General features: G+C 46.5%; 1 protein-coding gene across 1 annotated transcript in view; it reads left to right on the top strand.

Annotated features, from left to right (window-relative positions):
• BAIAP2L1 (BAR/IMD domain containing adaptor protein 2 like 1) overlaps positions 1 to 21,690 on the top strand; it is a 1,517,181-nt gene that overhangs the window by 1,167,562 nt on the left and 327,929 nt on the right. Inside the window, exon 11 of the mRNA XM_069645654.1 lies at positions 16,042 to 16,113. Within this exon, the coding sequence (XP_069501755.1) occupies positions 16,042 to 16,113 (72 nt within the window). The remainder of the gene's footprint in view (positions 1 to 16,041; positions 16,114 to 21,690) is intronic.

Below are 21,690 nucleotides of genomic sequence, written 5' to 3'. Positions count from 1 at the left end.
CTTTCTACTGCAAGAGAAATTCAAGATGATTACGCCCTGGCAGATAAAGTCCACGCTCCGGAAGGGCAATTGGCTCAACGTGTAAGACCTTTAGGATGCCTACATGCATATTCTGATCTGGAGCCCGCATCGAAAATATCTGCGGTTCTCTGTGGGAACGGAACACTTCCAGTATGGTGTGCTTCTGTTGGGTCTCAGCTCGGCACTGCGTGTCTTTACGAAGAGGATGGTGGTCATCTCGGCATTCCTCAAACTGCAGGGAGTTCATGTATATCCATACTTGGATGACTGGCTCCTGCGCAGTCATTGCCCACAGGCTGCTACGAAATGGCGGAAATCATTGATGGCGGGCGCTCGAGACCTGATCTTTCTGACTTTCTGTTGGGATACCGTCAGTACCAGAGTGTTCCTGATGGAAGACAAGAATGCGGACCTTTCAGCCACGTGCCAGCTCTTCCTGCAGGCTTCCCACATCTCAGCGTGGGGGTTCCAGAGACTCCTGGGACTCATGGCCTCTTGCGTGTTAGCTCTACCTCTTGCACACCTGAAAATGAGGCGCACTCAGCTTGCTCTTCAGAACTGCTGGTCCCAGGCTACGGATCCGGATTCCAAGATAATTCCAATCCCATCCTGCATGACGGCGGATCTTCAATGGTGGTCATCCGCCAGCAACCTTTCAGTGGGGACCTCCTTCCAGGAGCCCTGCCCACAAGCAACAGTTACTACAGACTCCTCCCTTCTGTGTTGGGGAGCGACAATGCGTTACCTCAAGGTGTACGATTTGTGGACGCCTCAATTACCTGGAGGCTCCTGGCAGTTTTTCTGGCGCTCAAAGCTTTTCAACCCCCTATCACCAACAGTGTGTTTCAAATTTGCACTGACAATTCGGTAGCAATGTTCTACATCAACAAATGGGGCACCACGTCTCCCCCTCTGGTGGACCTTGTTATCCAAATTTGGAATTGGGCTATCCAACACAATGGGCCTCATTACACGGAAGGCGGTAATGGTTAACGGCCACCGTTAATGGTAACGGTGACCGTTAACCAGTACCGCCTTACTACGAGGTCCCTTAGCGGGTTGGTGCTTTAACGCCTGCTTTTTGCAGGCGTTAAAAACCAACCCGCTAAGGGACCTCGGAGCTAATTATGGCATCACATAATTGCGGTGCCGTAATTAGCGCCTTCCCCATTCCCATAGAGCCCTATGGGGCAGAAATGGGAATGGGGAAGGGCAATGGCGGAAGGGGGATTTACCGCCCCACCAACCTTGGAATGGGGCGGTAAATCCCCTTTCCGCCAAGGTGGTGCCGGTATTTTACCGGCATGAGCCATGGCGCTAATAGCGCCATGGCTCACCGCCTTCCGTGTAATGAGGCCCAATGTCTGATTTCAAGCTGTGCACATTCCAGACCACATCAATGTGTTTGCGTACTCCCTCAGCCGCCAATCTGTGTCGAGTTACGAGTGGGAGATGAACACTGATGTTCTCACCAAAATCTTCCAGCAATGGGGTTCTCCAGCGCTGGACCTCTTTGCAACCTCAATGAACCAGAAACGTCCTCTTTATCCTTCCAGGGATGGACTTGGAGTGTCTTCTTTGGGGGATGCTCTCGCGATCCCATGGGACAACATGAAAGCTTATGCTTTTTTTTTCCTCCTTTGCCACTGATCCATTGGTAGCTCTGGAAACTAAGGAGTGAATCGAACTGCACTCTCCTATTCATAGCCTCTTGGTGGCCAGCCAGGTTCTGGTTTTCGGAACTACAGCACCTGTCCGTGTGCTCCCCGATCAGGTTGCTGCAGATTCCCAACCTCCTTCACCAGTGCAATCACCAGTTGTGGCACCCCTCCCCACAAGCGTTCAGCTTGGTGGCCTGGTAGCTGAGTTCCAATCAATAGCGCAGTTCAACATCTCTGAGGACAACAATCGTTTAATTCAAGCGGCACTAAAGCCCTCTACGAGAGCTCAATACAGGAGCAAGTGGCTCAGTTTTTGTCATTGGTATCTAGCCAAAGAGCTTGATCCCAGACACGCGTCTATTGTCTGTGTATTGTCTTTTGTATATGACCTTGCAGCCTCTGGCATCCATGTCTTATCATGCAGGACATACTTATCCACCATTGCGGCTTATCTGCCTACAGACAGTTGCTCTTTTTCACAGGCGAACCCAGTCATCAAGAGACATTTTGCAGGTCTTCTCCATCTTTGAATGTGGTCCTCACTACCTTATGTCATAAGCCTTTTGAACCCATGGCCACTACCGAGTTCAAGTACATTTCTTGGAAAGTGGCCTTTTTGATTGCGCTGGCATCTGCAAGACGAATAAGCGAGCTTCAAGCTCTCTCTGTCGAACATCCGTTCCTATCTTTCCACAAGGATAAGGTTATGCGTCGCACTACCCTTCTTTCCTACCTAAAGTGGTTTCTGAATTCCATTTAAAATAGTCAATGTCTTTACCGGTCTTCTGCCCGAACCTGGTCTCCGATGCCGAGAGGGTTTTCCACAATCTAGACGTCAGATGTGCTCTGAAGTTCTACCTCGACAGAACAAGCAAACTTAGAAGTTCTTTGCCAACTCTTTGTTACGTTTGGTGACCTGAAAGGTAAACCAGCCTCGAAAGCATCCATCTCTGGTTGGATAGCTTCATGTATTTCCGAGGCCTACAAGATTCAAGGCCTTCAGCCCCCAAAGGGCATTCATGCACATCTGGTTCGTGGCAAAGCGACTGCAGTTGCCTTCCAAAAATACCTCTCTTGGGAGTCCATAGCCAAGGCTGCTACGTGGGCTTCCCCATCTGCTTTTTGCAGACATTACTGTCTTGACCTGAGCGCCCGGGCTAATGCCCAATTCGGCCAGGCAGTTCTTAAAAATGTGTTCCAATAAGGGATTTTCCATCCACCTGTATTTCCTATGGTCAGTGCTTGGGAATCTCCCACAAGTATGGATAAAAGGGGGATGGGACGTAGGAGTATGACAGTTACTCACTGTAGTGACTGCCTTACTCCTAGTCCATAGTGCCCTTTCCTCCATACGCCCGCCGACCATCCCCGCTAATGAGTATCCTCTATTGTTGCTAAATGGTCCTGGACCTGGCAATAGAAAAGAACTGAAGGGCGATGTGAGGAGCGGAGCTCAGGAAGGCGGGGCTGCAGTCACGTGTGGTGGCCCTGCATGAAAATAAAAGGACAAACAAGTAGTTTTTGTGATGCTATTAAAAAGTGCTCCAGTCCTGCCCTGAAGGAGGGAATGTCCCACAAGTATTGGAGGAAAGGGGACTATGGACTAGGAGTAAGGTAGTCACTATGGTGAGTAACTTTGTCAAAACTTCCCTTGCTGCTTTCGCCTTCCGCTGCACAGTCTCTGATGAACAAACCTATACAAGGACAGTATTGCCCCGACACACTTCCCACTGCACGACCTCTACACCTAGGACCTCTGGAGACGCAGACCCTCTCTGGACCAGCCACAATCTCTGGCTTCACAATGGTCTCAGCGTCTTACTTCTCCGGTCCCAAACTCGGCTGCATACACGGTCTGCACGGCTCCTTCTGTTCACACTGCTCTCCTTCCTGCACCCAAGTGGGCCTTTTAAACCTCACCCTCTTCCTCGTCCCAGGAACAAAGTTAGTTTTTCTGTCATTTATAACATTCGTTAAAGAAGTGTCATAAAGTTTAGTCATAGGATTGATTGATAGGAGGAAGGAAGGGAGTTAGTGGAGAATTCAGGTGTATGAGCTACTTTGGTTTGAGAAGGGCTTTTAATTATTTTTATGCCAAAGGGTTGTAGATTATTTTTACCCACAGCAGAATGTTTAACTTGTGGAATATATAATCATTATGACAGCAAGCCAGTATGTATTATTTTGGCATGTGTGATACATCTTCCTTAGAGGAAGAAAAATACTGTGTCTCATCCCACAGACTCCGAACTCAGATGTTGCTGGGTGTCCACAAGGAGCCGTGTAGTTCCCATTATCCACGCAGCTGGAATGCCAGATGATGATGCTTCAGCGGCCCTGCCGCATCTTAAATAGCACAGGAAGCGGCTCATAGGCCAGCTGATGGCCCAACAGTCATCACTTTGCCTTGTGGTAGTTCTTAATCACAACTCCAACTCCAACACAAAAAAGCACCTGTTCACCAGCCAAGCGATCAGGGGAAAAGCCTTGAAATCTTTTATAGCCTGCGCTTCTTACATTTTGCTGGACAGGTGGTCACACCAATACTGTATACAGGTCTTTTTGTAGCCTGTGCTTCTTAATCACTGATGAACACAACAATGCAAATGATGCTGTTTTATAATTTGTGCTGTATTTTCATTTACAAATGAAGAATTGTAGCTTTAAATGTGAAAAAAATGGGGACCAAGGCTCCAGAGGCTCCAGAGTGACATAAGCGAACATCTGCAATGGAAAACCTTCATCAGGTGTGCGCAGTGCAGACACACATTCACCAGAGCATGCGCAATAAGGAAAGACTGACTGACTGACTGACTGACTGACTGACTGACTGATATTGCATGCTGGAACTTAATCTGGTTTTTCCAACGTATACACCCAGGTTAAGAGCACTGCACCGTACAACAGTTGTGACATGTAGATGGAGGTATGTGTATCGCGATTACAAAAAAAACCATGTCACAGCTTCAGTTACAAAGAATAAAAAGTAGTTATTTTTACTTTTTGACAATTTGATGTTGCCTCAAAATGCCATTGGGTGTACCACTGTGAGCAACATAGTTGAGCTTTCGGCATTGTAACCCTTTTAGATACAACAGTTTTAGAGGTGGAGGCGTCTGACACCTACTCTCTTCCTGCCTCAATGCTTCACAAATCTACAATGACACGTTGTCTCCTACCTCTTTTGAATTCACCATCTCTACTATTCATCTGCCTTCCTCGGGGAACATCATCTCCATCTATCACCCTCCTAGTCCCACTGGACCACCATTCTTTGAGCTTGTGGAACTCCTTGATTCTCTTTCCACTAAATATCACCACATTCTCTCAAACCACTTCTCAGAAATCTGAACTTCAGTCTTTTTTTAGTAACCGCACTCTCCTCTATCCATAAGCTACCTACTGACACAAGGGGTAACTTTGGATCTCTTATTCATCTCCACCTCTCTTTCAGCCACTAATATTACTGTCAAACCATTCATTTCGAGGGGATTGGGTCCTCCGACGTATTCCATATCTATGACATGTAATCACCACAGCTGTGCTGCTTCGGAAACTTTTTCTGCGTCCTGCGTCGATGACGTCGATGCGCCGTCGTCGAGGGCCTCCTCCGACGTCATCCGATGTGATAAGTAGGACGCACGACGCTCGTAGCATCAGTTCCGTTTTTTCCGCGAACGTGTTGCTTCGTGAATCTCGGTTAACGCCTCGACTCTTTGGAGTTCTGTTCTTCGAACCTGTTCGTTTTTGTGAAAATCCTTTGTGTGAAGATGTCTTCTACTTCGTCTTCGACCCCGCGTCCGGGCTTCAAGAAGTGCGGGGAGTGTGGGTCCAAGATGTCAGTGACGGACTCGCACAACGCCTGCCTCTGGTGCCTCGAAGAGGCCCACGACACGGATGACTGTATCGACTGCCAGTCGCTCACGTCCAAAGCCTTACACGAACGTAAGAAAAAGTTGTCGGTAGGTCGGGTGTCCAAGCCCCGGAAGTCGAAGTCTGCGGGGCTTTCAACGGATGATTCGAGGGGTGACTCTCCGCGTCATCGTCGGAAGTCTCGTGGGTCTCCTTCTAGGAGTCGGACTCGCCACTCCTCAGACTCTTCGAGGCATTCTCGTAAGCGCCGACCCCGGTCATCTTCCAGGTCCTCTGCCCGGCACGTCGCTTACCCCACCAGCCGTGCGATGCCAGAGGAATGGGCTTCCTTTGGGAAGAAAATGCTGGCAATTCTTGAGTCGCAGGGTACTAAGCCGTCCACGCCCCCGAGTGGGGTCGGTCGTGAGAGGTCGAGAGACACCGCTCGCAAGAGTGGTCGGCACGAGTCACGGGAGAGGTCCCGTTCGGACAAGGAGACTCGTTCTCGACGTACCCGTTCCAGGTCCCGGTCCTCGACGCGTTCGAGACCGTGTGCACCTGTGAGGTCTTCGAGGAAGACATAGATGTCTGAGGCATCGAGGGCGTTGACAGGCTTTCTCGAGGCTCCGGCTCCGAGGAAGTCGTCGAGGCCGTTGACGCTCAGGTCGTCGAAGGACACGCTCGGGGCTCCGGCTTTGAGGGCTGTGTCGATGCTGCCGATGCTGGCGGCGCTGCATCTGACGTCAACGCCGATTTCCTCGACGCCGATCCTCTCGGCGCCGATGCCTGTTCTCTCGGTGCCGATTCGCTCGGCGCCATCGACGCCTTTCGTGTCGGAGGTACCCCGTGGCACGGGGGAACCCCCTAGGAAGGCTCTAGTTAAGAGCAAGCACTCTCGGGTGCCTTCTTTTCGCCACCTGGAATATATTTCAGAGGCGGATGAGGATTCTGATGGCCTGGTTCCTAGTCAGGTTCCAGATGAAATTCTCGGGCCATAGTCAGTTTGACGATTTGAGGCAGTCACTGCATGACGCCAGTGGACTGGACACCTCTCCGGAGGTGGAGTTTTGTAGGCCTGAGCCTGGCTCTCATGCCGATTCCTCGTACCGGCGCCTTATGGCTAGGGTTTCTGAGTACTTGGGATGGTCTGCTCCCCCAGGGGAGTTTGTGCAGGATGATCTAACGATCTTGATGTTGGTCCCCCAACTGACCCGGTACTGCCGTTCCATATGGCTTTACAGAGAAGGGTGGTGGCGGCTTGGACTGCTCCGGAGAGTGTCCGGCGGTGGGCAGATCCTTGTCGCGAAAATACCGTCCAGCCAGTAGCGACCCCTGCTACTTGACCAGGCACCCCACTCCGGAGAGTTTGGTGGTGCAGGCGGCCACGGCCCGGCAAAGCAGGCGTCGTACCCTACCATCCCTCCTGATAGGGACGACAAACGTTTTGATGGCTGGGCGAAGAAAGTGTTTTCTTCTGGTGGTATGGCGCTTCAGGCGGCCAACTCCATTTGTGCCTTGTCTCGTTTCACACACACACTGTGGAACTGTGTTGCGTTAGCGGCTGAACATATTCCCGAGTGGGACGAACGGGATGGTTTCCTTGCTATGGTCCAGGATGGTAAGGATGCCATGTGTGAGTCCGTTCAGTCGGGTTTGGACTTAGCTGAATGCGTCAGTAGGTCCATGGCGGCGAGCACCGTGATACGCAGGTTTGCGTGGTTGCGGAAGTCTGTGTTTGCTCCTGATGTGCAGTCCCGGCTCCTCAACATGCCCTTTGACGGTGAACACCTTTTTGGCAGCAAGGCTGACGAGAGCCTTGAGAGGTTGCAGACCTCAAAAGCTGCAGCAAAGTCGTTGGGCGCTGCAGTTCGCCAACCTCTGCCTTTTCGTCCTAGGGGACAGCAGTGGTGGGGTGGTTCCTTTCGCTATTACTCGTCCTTCTGTAAAGCGAGAGGAGCTGGCAGTCAAAGAGGCCAACGCAGGGGTACCAGAGGTGGACGACAGGGTACCCGTGGTGCCAAGGCCGCTCGGGCAGTTGCCTCTTTGCCCTCAGGTAACGCCGCAGCCGCTCCCACTCAGTCATGAGGCCATGTCCCATGGTTCACCGGTTGGGGGAAGGCTGGCGCAGCATCTTGTAGAGTGGCAAGCCATTACTTCAGATGTGTGTGTTCTGGAGATCATAACCCACGGCTACTGTCTTCCCTTTCGGCACAGGACTTGCGACAATCCACTGGGGAACCTCTCTTTGCAGAGTCCGGATCCGCTCCTTGCGCAGGAAATTCAAGCCCTGCTGGAGAAAGGCGCCATAGAACTGGTGCCTGTAGCGGAGAGGAAAATGGGATGGCATTCCCCTTATTTTTTGATTTCGAAGAAAGACGGGGGATTGAGACCCATCATGCACTTGCGCGGTTTGAACAAACTACTCAGGAAGGACAAGTTCAAGATGGTTACTCTCTCTCAAGTCCTCCAGGCCCTTCAGCTTCAGGACTGGTTGGTGTCACTCGACCTCAAGGATGCTTACTTCCATGTGCCGATCCATCCCAAGCACAAGAAGTACCTGAGGTTCGCGGTTGGCGACTCACACTTTCAATTTCGGGTCCTGCCGTTCGGATTGACCTCCGCCCGAGGGTTTTCACGAAGCTCATGGTGGTGGTGGCAGCGCATCTCAGGTAAGGGGGGATTCACGTCTACCCCTACCTGGACGATTGGTTGATCAGGGGGAGCTCTCCCGAGCAAGTCCTGGATCATCTGTCCATCACCTGCCACTCCCTTCACAGGCTGGGCTTCTCCCTCAATTTAAAGAAGTCCCATTTGACGCCAACACAGCGGCTCCAGTACATTGGAGCAGTGCTCGACACTTCCCTGGGGCAGTGTTTTCCTCCCCAGGTGAGGGCTCTTCACATTCAGCAGATGGTGCACAAGTTTCAGCATGCCCAGACGCTCCCAGCGTTCGAGTCCTTGAGGTTGCTCGGCCTCATGGCATCCTGCATTCTTCTGGTGCCAGAGGCTCGCCTGCGGATGAGATCTTTGCAATGGGCACTCAAGACGCAATGGTCGCAGTCCTCCGGCAGGATGTCGGACCCGGTTCAGGTGCCGCCCTCGGTCGCCCAGGACCTTCTGTGGTGGGCCGTCGAAGGCAACTTGATGAAGGGGGCTCCATTTTGGCTTCCCTGGCCGGTGGTGAAGTTCATGACGGATGCATCCCTCACGGGATGGGGAGCTCATGCCAACGGGCTGACAGTCAGCGGTCGTTGGTCTCCGTCAGAGTCCAGGCTCCATATCAATCTGTTGGAGCTGAGGGCCGTCAGGCTAGCCCTGAAGGCTTTTCTGCCGACTGTGCGAGGAAAGAGTGTCCTGATCCTGACGGACAACACAGTGGCCATGCACTACCTCAACAAAACGGGGGGCAGGGTCACTTCCTCTGTGCAGGGAGGCGATGCAGCTCGAGTTCTGGGCCATCCAGCAGGAAGTTTTGATCTCGGCAGTTCATCTGGCCGGAGACGAAAACGTGACGGCGGACGCTCTGAGCAGGCAGAGCGCGATCTCTCATGAGTGGGAGTTGGTTCAGGAGATTCTCCTGGAGATCTTCGCCCTTTGGGGGACCCCTCAAGTGGATCTCTTCGCCTCCGGTGTCAACCGGAAGTGCGAAAGGTTTTGCTTGCGGGAATTTCCTCCAAAAGGAGCCTTAGGAGACGCGTTCGTGGTGGAGTGGTCATTCCCGCTGCTGTACACGTTCCCTCCAGTCCCCGTCATCCCGCAAGTGCTGCGGAGGTTACGGAAGTTTGGTTCCCGGATGATCCTCATTGCCCCGGCGTGGGCTCGGAGGACGTGGTACCTGGACCTTCTCCACTTGTCCATCTGCCCTTCACGTCGTCTTCCCTACCGAGACGATCTGCTCTCACGGGTGGGGGGGTCAGGTTCTCCATCCAGAGGTCAGATCCCTCAACCTTCACGCTTGGCTTCTGAAAGGTTGAGGTATAAGGATTGGGACCTCCCTGAGGACGTGATGGAGGTGTTGCTTTCGGCCCGAAGGCCAGCAACAAAGTCTCTGTACCGTTGCCGTTGGCGTAAGTTCTGCGACTGGTGCAGAGTTCAGAATGTGGATCCTTTTGCATGCGACATCCCCATGGTTCTGTCCTTTTTACTTTCTTTGGCCCACAGGGGCTTGCAAGTGGGTACCATTAAAGGTTACCTGGCGGCGCTGTCCATCTTTAAGCGCTCGTCTGAAGAGTGTTCTTACTTTAAAATCCCTTTAATTTCACAGTTTCTGAAAGGGCTTACTAATGTGTTCCCTCCGTCACCTTTCCTGGTGCCCGGTTGGGATTTAAACCTTGTTCTTAGGTTTCTTATGGGTGCTCCGTTTGAGCCTTTACATTCTTGCCCTTTGAGGCTGTTAACTCTGAAAACTGTGTTTTTAGTTGCGGTTACTTCCGCTCGCAGAGTGAGTGAGTTACAGGCACTTTCAGTTAAGCCACCCTTCACTGTATTTCACAAGGACAGGGTTGTCCTTAGAGTTCGTCCTTCTTTTCTTCTGAAGGTAGTGACGGAATTTCATTTTGCCCAGAAGGTTGTTCTTCCGGCATTCTATCCTCCTCCGCATCCTGGTAAGGAAGAGGAGAGGCTCCATAGGCTTGATCCTAGGTGAGCTTTAAGCTTTTATGTTTTACGCATGTCCCGGGTCAGAGTGGACGATCAACTCTTTATTTGTTACGCTGGAAAGCGTTTGGGGCAAGCTGTGACGAAACAGACTTTGTCTCGCTGGATTATTTTGGCCATCTCGGAGTGTTACCGCTTGGCGGGTAAGGACCCACCGGCTGGCTTGCGGGCCCATTCTACCAGGGGTATGGCTGCATCTACTGCCCTGCAGAGGGGTGTTCCTATTCGCAACATCTGTGATGCAGCCACCTGGGCTTCAGTACATACATTTGTACGTCACTATTCCCTCGATTCCATCCGAGGACAGGATCTGGCCTTTGGCAAGGCGGTCCTTTGCTCTGCTATTTGATTGGCTATTCTAAATTTTGATTCTAAATTCTTTCCCTCCTCCTTGCTCTGGTACTGCTTTGGGAGTCTGTCATAGATATGGAATACGTCGGAGGACCCAATCCCCTCGAAGAACAAGTTACTTTCTTACCTGGTAACGTTCTTTCGATGGGATGGTCCGACGACGTATTCCATATCGCTCCCGCCCTGCCTTCCCCGCTGCAGAATTTCTTTTGCGATTGCAGCTTACGTTCCGCAAGGCTTTGTGTCTGACTGGCAGTTGACTAATGTCACACGTTCTGGGGGAAAAAACTACAACTGAGGCTACGGGCGTCGTACGTCCTACTTATCACATCGGATGACGTCGGACGTCGGAGGAGGTCCTCGACGACGGCGCATCAACGTCATCGACGCAGGACGCAGACGGCGAAAAAAGTTTCCGAAGCAGCACAGCTGTGGTGATTACATGTCATAGATATGGAATACGTCGTCGGACCATCCCATCGAAAGAACGTTACCAGGTAAGAAAGTAACTTGTTCATCTGATCACTCAATTTTTTTCACCTCCCTCTGACATTTCCTCACCACATGCTTCACCTATTATTAAAAGAAAATGTACATTTTCTGCCATTCCCCCCTTTCACTCTGACCTACAGTTCTCCCTCCTCCTTCACACCTGATGCCTCTTCCTCCAATATTGCCTTCTCTAGCTTCCAATCCCTACTATATGACTTACCCTCCTCTCACTTCCCACTGCTTACTTTCACCCCTACGTCTCAGCATCCTCAGCCAGGGCACACCCCATTCATACGCTCTCTCCGCACAGACGGTGCAAACAGAGGAGTACCCACTGGCTTGAGGACCTGCAACTCTACCACTCTGCCCTGAACTCTCTCAAGTCCACTCTTGATGTAGCGAAAAGGGAATTCTACTTAACCCTTATTGGCTCTCACTCCAACCATCCTCGCTGGCTACAGGGCACCCTAAACTCACTCCTCCTAAATCTCTGACTATCAACTCCACACTCACAGCTAATAACCTAGCTGAATGTTTTGCTGCAGAAATTTCAAAAATTAGAGACTCTCTCCTGACCTTCCTCGCACTCCCTCCTCCTACATTTTACACACTGCCTACTCTACCATCATCCTCTGCCTCCATCTCCCACTTTAGTCACACTAATACTGACAACGTGTTCTCTACTGATGAAGGCTAGCCCCTCTTGTGCCCCATCAGACCCTCTTGCTCCTCAGCTAGTCAAGCTTATTTCCTCTTTAGTGGCCTCTCACCTTGCTGAACTCTTCAACCTGTCCTTCGAATCTGCGTCCTTTCCCTTTGTCATGCCACGCTCGTGGAAAGTATGGCGAAGATGGAAATACTTGTAAGATGGTGGCTAATGTTCCGTCTTTGACGGTCTAGTGTTTTTCCAACATGACCGCCAATTCTATTTCCTGTGTGGATTCCCTTGCTCTGAGCATTGTATCCATTTCTTGGTGACGCTACTGTGCTTTTCCTGCTTGTTTTTTTTCCTAGAGGTTTCGCCTCCCTTCCGTGTTTGCTGCCGTATCGGTTTCGTCCGATCTTTCCTTTGCCTTGCACCTTGTCTTTCTTTCGCTCTGCTCTTTTACCGGTCTCGCCTGGTATCTCTTTTGACCTTTCTTCTGTTTACCTCCCTTCAGAGTTCCCTTCTTTCCCCTCAGCAGCTCTATTTCCTACGATACCGGGTAAGTGTTTTGCACACGTATATATTTCTCTTTCTTTCACAGTCCGTTCATTTGGTGCTTCCATTCTTACCTTTTCTTTCTCTGTGACTCCGCCTTTTCTCTTTCGCTGCCCTCGTTCCCCGTCTACTTTCTTCTTTGTCTTATCTTATCTGCTGTACATCTGTTATTTCGTCGGTCATCTTTTCCGGTACTTTCTTACCTGTACACTTACCTGCCGCTAGGCGTTACTCCTCTTTTCTTCCGTTCCTCTCCCGTGTCTTTAGCGGGCTTTCCGTCTTCCTGTTCTCTCCGCTCTATCTCCAAGTACTATACCCTTTCAGCGCTCCCTTCAATCAGTACTTTTCCGCTTCCTGTTTTCCTGGACGCCTTCTCCCTTTGATCTTCGCATTAAAGTTCAGTTGTCCAGCCTGTTATCCTCCGTCAAGTTTATACTTCAACTTCCTCCATCTACCCCACTGACCTTTTTTGATAATTACAAAGACTCTAAGTGCAAGAATCTTCCTTCATCTGCAAACCACAACAAGGCATTCTCAGAACTTGGCCACTCAGGGTTTTTTACGCCTAAGCAACTTTTTCCCTGAATTTTGGGAGCTTGCTCCTCAGGGTTCCCCTGGTCCTGGTTACCCTTCAGGTCAAGGTGGCCTCCGAAGGAGCTCGTCCCTATCTACATCACAAAAAAGATAAAAAGTCCAGGGAACTTGGAAGACCTACTCGCAAGAAGGAGTCAGAGACATATGACAGCACTATTGAAGACACAGGTGAGGAGGAGAACCGGGAGGGTTCACCGGGAGTTGACACCCTTTGTTTTCAAATCAGCCACTCTCATCCCTCTCCTAAAAAAAGCAAGGGGCTGACCTGAACCTACAAGCAAACTTTCATGCTGTCTCTCTCCTTCTGCATTACTCTAAAGTGCTTGAAAGAGTTGTGTTCAACCCTCTTACTAATTTCTTAGGTTTTCCCAAAACTTCGAGACACCCTACAAGCAGGTTTCCACTCCTATGACTCCACAGCCTGTGGCTCCACAGAAACTGCTCTCATGAATGTGTCCAACTTTATCGCCTCTGTTAAGTACTCCAATTATTCTCTATACTAATTCTCCTTGACCTGTCTGCTGCCTTTGACTCTGTCGATCACTCTGATCGCCTTAATATTCTTCTTGGAATTCGCCTTGCCTGGATTGAATCCTGCCTTGCACCTACCTTGCACCTCACCAATCCTGCCTCCTGCAACACCACTCAACTCACTCCTCTAAATATTAGATAACTTCACACTCGCTGATGTTAAACTCTACTGAAACTGAGGTGCTCTTCCTCTCTGCCAAAGCTCTCTCATCTCTTCCTCTGCCTATCCAGCTCCCACCTGACACTCCTCCCCTACTCTTCTTCAACTAGACACCTCTATGACCCTTCTCACACTTTCTCTACTTTCATCTCCAAAACTGGAATAGCAGCTTGCCTCAAACTCCTAAATATTAGGTAAATCGGGTACCTCCTTCCTTACAACACCACCAACCATCTCTCAACCGCTCTTATCTTCTCTACACTAGACTACTGTGCCAGCATCCTTTTTGGTCTCCCCAACTATGGTTTCTGTCCTCCTGACAAAATCATTAACTTTGCTACCAGGACTCTTTGAACTCCCTCACTTCACATCTACTTCCTCATACCATCACCGGCTGGATGGTTGATGATGCAAAACAGGGCCAGATTTAAATTTCTTCTCCTGGTTGACAAATGTATCCCTAGTAAGGCACCTGTGTATCCTCCTCTGTCCAACTCTACAAGCCTTCTCGTAATCTCTGATGTGTCTCCTCGACTACCGTTGTGGCTCCTCGCCCTCCCTGTGCTTCCTCCTGCTTCCGCTGCTTCTCTTTTTGCTCCACTTGCATGGAATTCCTTTCCCCCGGACATCCGAGAAACAGTCCACATGCATTAATTCAAAACCAAACTAAAAGCCTACCTCCACGCCTCAGAGTTACCCTCTTAACCTACCTCTCAACTGCCTGCCAGCTCTCATTTTTCCGTCAACTATAACCTGCCCCTATTCCTCGGTTTCTCTGCCTACACTCTAGCACTTCACCCATCATGGTCACATCCTGAGCACAGCTTGCCGTACTGCCTACCTCCACTTAAAAATGTGCATTGCCCTTTTGCCCTTAATCTATGTATTTCTACTTATTTATATGTATTGTCCCCGGTGACTGTTTCATTTACTCCCTTCCACAACCTGGTCAGAATGTCCCTCAAACTCACCCCATTGTAAGAAGCTCACCGCTTCCCGTCAAATCTGATTTCTTATCTATTGTATGTTCTTTTGTGATCAAAAGAGCATTGTTCCTCCTGTATATAAATACATGTAAAATAAATGAGATATATTGACATTAATATGGCAAATATTTTGGATGGAAATTTACTTTTTGGAATAGGGTGGTTTTGGAATCGAAAGTATGGAAAACAAATGATGTATTATTATCCGGCAAGCGCCAATTAGCTTGTAAAAAGCAAGCTCATTGGCCCTCACCCGAGCCTTCCCTCGCCAAGAAGGATCCGAGCACCGCCGGTCCAGAGTTCTTTCTGCAAGTGGCCACCATAGAAAGGGAGAAGGGACAACATGTCTCTACGCCCCTTCCATGGTGGTCATTTCTTTCTTTTTTTTCACATTGATTTTAATGGCTGTCACGGAAAGGGAGAAGGGACTATTTGTAGTCCCTTCTCCCCGATCCGTGGCGTACATTTTTTTTTTTGCTTTTTTTTCTCGAGTTGAGAAAAATTGCAATTAGTTCTCCGGTACAACGTGCAATATAACCCTCAGAGGGACAGGGGACATTAACGGTCTGGTAGCTTAATGCTTAACTACGGTCCCGGGGACATTACCCGACCAGTAATGCTCCTCTCCTCAGGTTATATTAACTAAATATTTCCTTATTGTGATGCCCGGTGGGCTAGTTGTATTTCTAAAATTAAATGTTGATACAAACCCTAAATGACATTACCAGATCAACTGCTTTAATTATTCTAGAAAATATAGTATTGAGAAATAGTGTTGATATGCTGTACTAGATAGAGCCTCTTCTGAATTTGCGTGATGACACATAAGTAAATGCGCTGAAAGTACATTTTGCTCCAGTGACCGCACACGTCTTGAGCAGGGGCGTGTGCTCCGGATTGATGCTGTCTAGGAATTCAACCTTAACAAGTTCACATCAGAGATAACATTATCACTCAATGATCGTGGCAAATACTTGTGGGTCCAGTGACAAGTCTTCGAAGTGTATGTGATGCTCAGTGAAAAAATACATTTCAAAGCATCGCTAAAAGCAGGGGCTGACCATTCCTTTCAAGTATCGAACTGTCTGAGGCATATTTGTGGTCCTCAATCTTCTATTTTCCTACAGTTGGAGAAGGGTTTCCAAGGGCAGGAGTAGTAAAATGACCACTCTGTTTATAACTTTGCCTTGTATTTAATGGAGGAAACAGTTAACTGAATTAGATGACAAAGCATAGCAAGACTGGTTTAGAACTAAATAATTTCTCTTCTACTACTTTGTCTGCAATCTGCTGGTGTAAATTGAAAATAGTGCTCTTGTCCTTTATTGCTTTCTTAAGATTGTGTTTCGTTTGTAAGTTGTGTTTCTTGCATAGTGTTTAAAATAGTTTCATAATTAGGATTGATAAAGCAATGTACAGATTTAATCAACCCAACAACTGAAGCACTTTGTCATGTTTTCTATTTTTGCTTTTAAGAACATTTATAATTAAACTAAATTGTATGACAATATTATATCTGATATTCTCCCTAAATAGAAGAGGTTGGTTCCCTTCATCATACACACGAACACTGGCTGAACCGGCGCAAGAGCTAGCACATATGCCAAGGTAATATAGTGTGATTTCATGAAAAAGGTTACATTATGTTCAGAACTTGTTGGCAGTTTATTCTCATTTTTTAATATGTATTATGAAATTGCTCATAGTATCTTATTGATGATTTAACCTGAGTGTTTTGATTTTAAAATGCTATAGGCCATATCATGGGTTTTAAATTAAATGTTACTCATATCCTATATGCCTTCCTCCTAAACCTTTACTTTCATTTGCACTTCACATGCTCTCTGCACAACGGAATGTACGTGGTTATTACTTTTATGTCCTCCTTCCATCCACAGCATGCTGGAATAGTATTGCGATATGACCAATTACAAAATTGCAAAGATAGTAATATGGTGCACAACCAAACCTGGTCTTCTGTGCATTTTTTCTGCATGTCTGATTACGATTTTCTCTGCTGACCCATGAAAACAGGCGTTTCCATTTTGGTTTCAAAGAATTTATTCCCTGCTTAATTGAACACCTTTTTCCAGACTCTTTGTATGTTGGGTGTTTTTCTATTTTGCTCCTATTGCAGTCAAGTTAATTGTCTCTGCAGTCAGACAACTTCAGAGACAAACACTGGGGTGTCCTCAACGTATGTTATTGCTGCATCTAAAGCTAAAAGATATAAGTTTCCTTGAAGAGCAAACAATCCATTATTACAGGACAGACATTACTGATATTTAAATTAAAATATTGTGTAGATCTTGCAGAAAGGTAGACACCTACAATTATCAAATTGCAAAACATGTCAGTGGCCAAGCATTCTAGGATACAAATGTACAGAAAAAATGCATTAGAATAGGATTTTTATAAGACTTAGATTGTCAGAGAGGTTCTTAGGAAGATGGTGGTTGTCTTGATGTAATTGTTTTACACACAATATCAGGAACCAAAAATTGAACATGGGAGAACAGCTTGTTCACTTGCCATTTAGATTGTGGCTTTAGTGCCCTGAAAATATGTACTGACTACCTGTTTACAGTAGGTCTTCTCTAGTAACACCAGCTTACCCAGATTCTTGAATTCTGCACCAATTAACCCAATGCTACTTGGTGATTCAATTAAGCGTCTGGTTTATGAACCCTGATTACTACCATAGACCTAGCTCCTCATGTTTCTTATATAGTGTTCATGGTGGGTCAGTGGTTCCAAAAATCACAAAATTGTGTCCCCACAGGGAATAAAGTAATGGTGATGCGGTATATCCATTACCGATGCTCACCTTATTTTATCTAACCTCAGTTTGTGTGTTAAACTGTTTTAAACAAGGATTACCACAGACTAAATCTATTGCTCCTAAGTTATGTGTGTTTAACCTCTTCTTTGCATATAATTATGTCATTAATGTTATCAGAAGATCATTGCTTTGAAGATATACATTTGACACAATGCAGAATCTTGATCATACAGAAATTAGTATTTCTCGTTATTTTAATGAAAAACATAAAACAATCTTTTGTGCATGAGCCTCAATGTCATTTAACAAAATATTATCTGGAAGCAGGTTCAATTTTGAATACATTCCATATTATAATCATGTTAACGGCATCAGAATAAATCATGCACCGTAAAAAAACAATAATAATTGGAAACAGGTAAAGTAAAGAAAATATACAAAAAATTAAACAATTCAAAAGGACAAACCACTGAAAAAAAGACTTTACATTTAAACAAAACAATTCTAAATATCACAGGACATGAATTCTATCCTTATAGGCAGAAACATATTATAAAGTTATTTAGTTTTCACCCTGTTTTATTTATGGGAGTCCACCTGTGTACATTCCAAGGAAAACCAAGGAACGAAAGAAACAATTATAATTCCTAGTGGGGTGTGGAGATGTATGGCTAGTGTAAGCTTGGTTTATACATTCACGCTTGCCAACCGCTTCTTACAGAGCTGCTCAGGTCTACGTATGTGTGAACTGGCCTAATGCATATAGGCACAGTGGCCACCGCTGTCAGCCAAAGAGGTCAGTCAGGTGTGGTCAAATACGTTTCGGCGTAGAGGTCTAAACAGAAAACACCTTCCTCAGGACCAAAAGTCAGATGTATACGGTTTTTAACCCCTATGAAAAAAACAGAAATGGGTAAAGGGAAAGGGCAAAAAAATCAAGTTAAAAAGCCACCCGTAGATGGCTGATGAAAGATTAAAAACATTTCAATTCCTGTCGGAAATAAATGTAAAAAAAGAAGAGAAACTCAAGTCTTGAACAAAAGTGATCAATAACTCTGCTAAGGATAGGGAAGAAAAGCGGAGATTAACACCCAAAGCCAGAAAAAAGTCAAGTTCTAGAGAATAGTGCTTCTGGCAGAAGTGTGTGCCCATAATCCAAAAAATAAAAAGTGCTTAAGTCTGTGTATAGTTAAATTGAGTCAGAGGAACAGATAGTATATATAGACCAAGACTTATTGATAGAAACAAGCAAAGAAACATAATGCGGTGTAATAACATCACCAGATCTGGGTAATGTGCCCCACACCATGGAGGGTAAATTTACCTCAAATGGAGTAATAGAAGAAGTGCCTGGAGACAAATCTCAGCTCGGCTGGATTGGAGTATTATGGTGTCAACTAGCTTGAATGCAATCAGGTGCAAAGGGCCCGATATTCGCATCGCTTTTCTAGGGAGGAAACAAGAGTAGAACCCGAAAAATATGTCAAGTTCTCTCGCATCATGTTCCTAAAGCCTACGTGGTAGACAGTGTATAGACAGTAAAAGTACTAAAAGAAGAGGCTGACCTGAAGCTGTGGTTAATGCTGGTCATTGAAAAGTAGCGTGTATTCTTGTGTGCACGTATCAGATGGATCGTTCGTTACTCGTCTTGAATCTGTGCATCTAAAGGTCAAGAAAAACAAATGCCAAAATAATTTTTATTTTTTTATTTTTATTGAAAAGCTACAGTTTCTTCTCCTTTCTCTTTCCAACACCAAGATGGAAATAAGAAAAGAAAAGAAGACTTTTGTTTCAAATCGTCTAAACGTCCAATACATATCATTGTTATCAACATCATCATTATGTCTTGTTATGCTTGCCACAAAGTTCTTCTACGCAACATCGTAACATATAAGGCACTTAATAGTCAAGCAAACAGACAGACAAAGTCAATTAAACATTCGACTTATCAGTTAAACAGTTACACACTTCGAGCATCAACCTAGCAAACCTCTTGATTACGGGGGACATCTCAAGAGAGCGTTCATCAAATTTACAACCGCACAAACATGTTTAATGTTTTGGCCTGAGGATATCAGGCACCACCAGGTGATCATATCATCATTTAGTGGGGCATATTCGCCTAGGTGGACAGAACGTAAATTAACAATTGCTGGACAGCTTATAATCAGGTGTTTCAATGATTCAACCGATTCCTCACAGAAACGGCATAGATTGTTGTTTATAGCAGGCTGCCTTCTTTGGAAAAGAATTTCTTTCGTATTCAACGTATTTAAGCGGAAACGAAGAAATTGTTCCCGATAATGGCGATTGTAGCACTGCAGGAGGTAAGGTTGTTGACAGTTTAATTTTTTTTGAGCATTACCTAACTTATTGGAAAGTTCAAGATTTGAGTATCTTTCCACATTTATGATCCATGCCCAAGATTCAAATTTTCTTTTTGCCACTTTTGGGCGTGAGAACAGGTTGAAATAATTAATGTCGGCTGCTGCAATCTTTTCTTGCACTCTTGAGCTCCATTGTGCCAACAGGTTACTAATTTTCGAATCGTCGGAGGCGGTAAATATTCTATATGCTGGCGCACCACCCACTTCTCTCATCTTGCGCCAAAGTGAGATGGACTTCCAAACCACATTTGAGAAAAGAGAATTTAACAAAAGTTTGTGGCGTATTGCAATAATTGGAATACAATTTGGGAGATTAAAAACCCGTTTCCAAAAAAGACCCTCTACAGTATTCCAATTTTGTTCACTGATGTTCCATCCCGCCTCTGCACCAAACGTTAAAATAGGAACAACCTTTTGACGGTAAAACATTATCACCGGGGATAATGAAAATTTACCAAAGTTTTTATTGATCAGGGCTGCTTGCAGTGCCAGTCTTACTGCTTTCAGTTTCAACGCATTTAGCCATTGGACTTCCCCGATTGAACTGTTGAATTCGATGCCTAGATAGCGAATCGAATTAACGGACATTAATTGTTGACCACCTACCGCCCATTTAAATGCACGATCTCTTCTACTCGTTAATGAACCAATCGACACAATTTTAGTTTTATCTGTGTTAATGGCCAATTCATTTGCAACTATATATTCATGCAGGCAACTTAGCAGACGTTGAAGGCCGATTTGTGTTCTGTCAATCAGAACGAGATCGTCAGCATACGCAATATACCGAACTGGAGTTCCGTTTAGACGTGGAGGGAAACAGTGTGCTTGCTCCAAGAATAATGGGAGATCTGCCAAAAATAGTTTGAACAAATCCGCGGCCAATGGGCAGCCTTGCTTGACACCCCTTGTCGTTGGAATGCTGTCAGATAATATGCCTTGTTTGTTAAGGCGTACTCTAAAAGAGGTCTCCGTATGTAGTGCCATTATTGGGTTGAGAAGGGCCATAGGACATTTCCATTTCATTAGTTTGGCCCATAGCATCTGCCGGTTGACTCCATCAAAAGCTTGCCTCATGTCTATAAAGGCTAAATGCAATTTGGTTTTACTCTGTAATGCATGATATTTCATAGCTGTCAAAATCGAAAGGTTGACTTCCACACCTGTACCCTTTGAAAATCCAGTTTGCCGGATGTCAAGGATTCCCGCCTTTTTAGCCCAACTCACCAATTTACATCTCAAATTGGAACCAAAGAGTTTTCCAATAGTGTCCAATAGGGCAATGGGACGATAATTTTCAGGTGCGTCCCAACAGCCTTTCTTATGGATTGGAATTACGATTGCTGTTAGCCACGATTTAGGCAAGCACTTGGATTTTGCGATTTTGTGAAACAAACACTCAATGAAAGGTGCCCAGATCTCTGGATTTTTTTTTAGTCTGACATTACTTATCATATCCGGACCAGCAGCACGAGAATTTTTTAGTGCCTTAATAGTGTCAATGATGTCCGACAGCGACATCTGGACATCCCACGAACCCAATCTAGCCACTGATTTCCATTTAGGAACCTTCAGCTGGCTATTGAACACTGACCCAAAGTGTTTACACCAGGTATCCCCAGAAATTGTGTTCTGCGTAGAATTGGAACCGTTGAAGGGGCCCTTATTTAATATTCGCCAGATGTCGCGTGTGTTCTTAGTAACCATCAGTTTCATCATAATCTCGGCAGAATCCTGTTCTACAATCGCTTTGTGGGATTTCAACCAGTTTCTATAAATAGCTCGTCTGGCCTTCACTTTCTCCAACATTGTCTTAGGTGATACATTTTTTTGCATTTTTATTTTACGGACATCTTTTCTTAGAACTTTCTTATTATCATCCAGCAATTTACTAAAAGGGTGGGTGTGCAGCTTATATTGCTGAGCGCTGTCTTTGATCGAGGTGATATGATTCTGTAGCAGTGGAATGTTTTCCACAGCGTCAGTCAAATCACCTAGAATAGCCGTTAGGGCACG

Source organism: Ambystoma mexicanum, chromosome 2p (assembly GCF_040938575.1).
Source record: "Ambystoma mexicanum isolate Mex_15411 chromosome 2p, UKY_AmexF1_1, whole genome shotgun sequence".
In the NCBI taxonomy this organism is placed as follows: domain Eukaryota; kingdom Metazoa; phylum Chordata; class Amphibia; order Caudata; family Ambystomatidae; genus Ambystoma; species Ambystoma mexicanum.
Note: the sequence above shows the minus strand (reverse complement) of the source record. Positions and strands in the feature narration are given on the sequence as shown.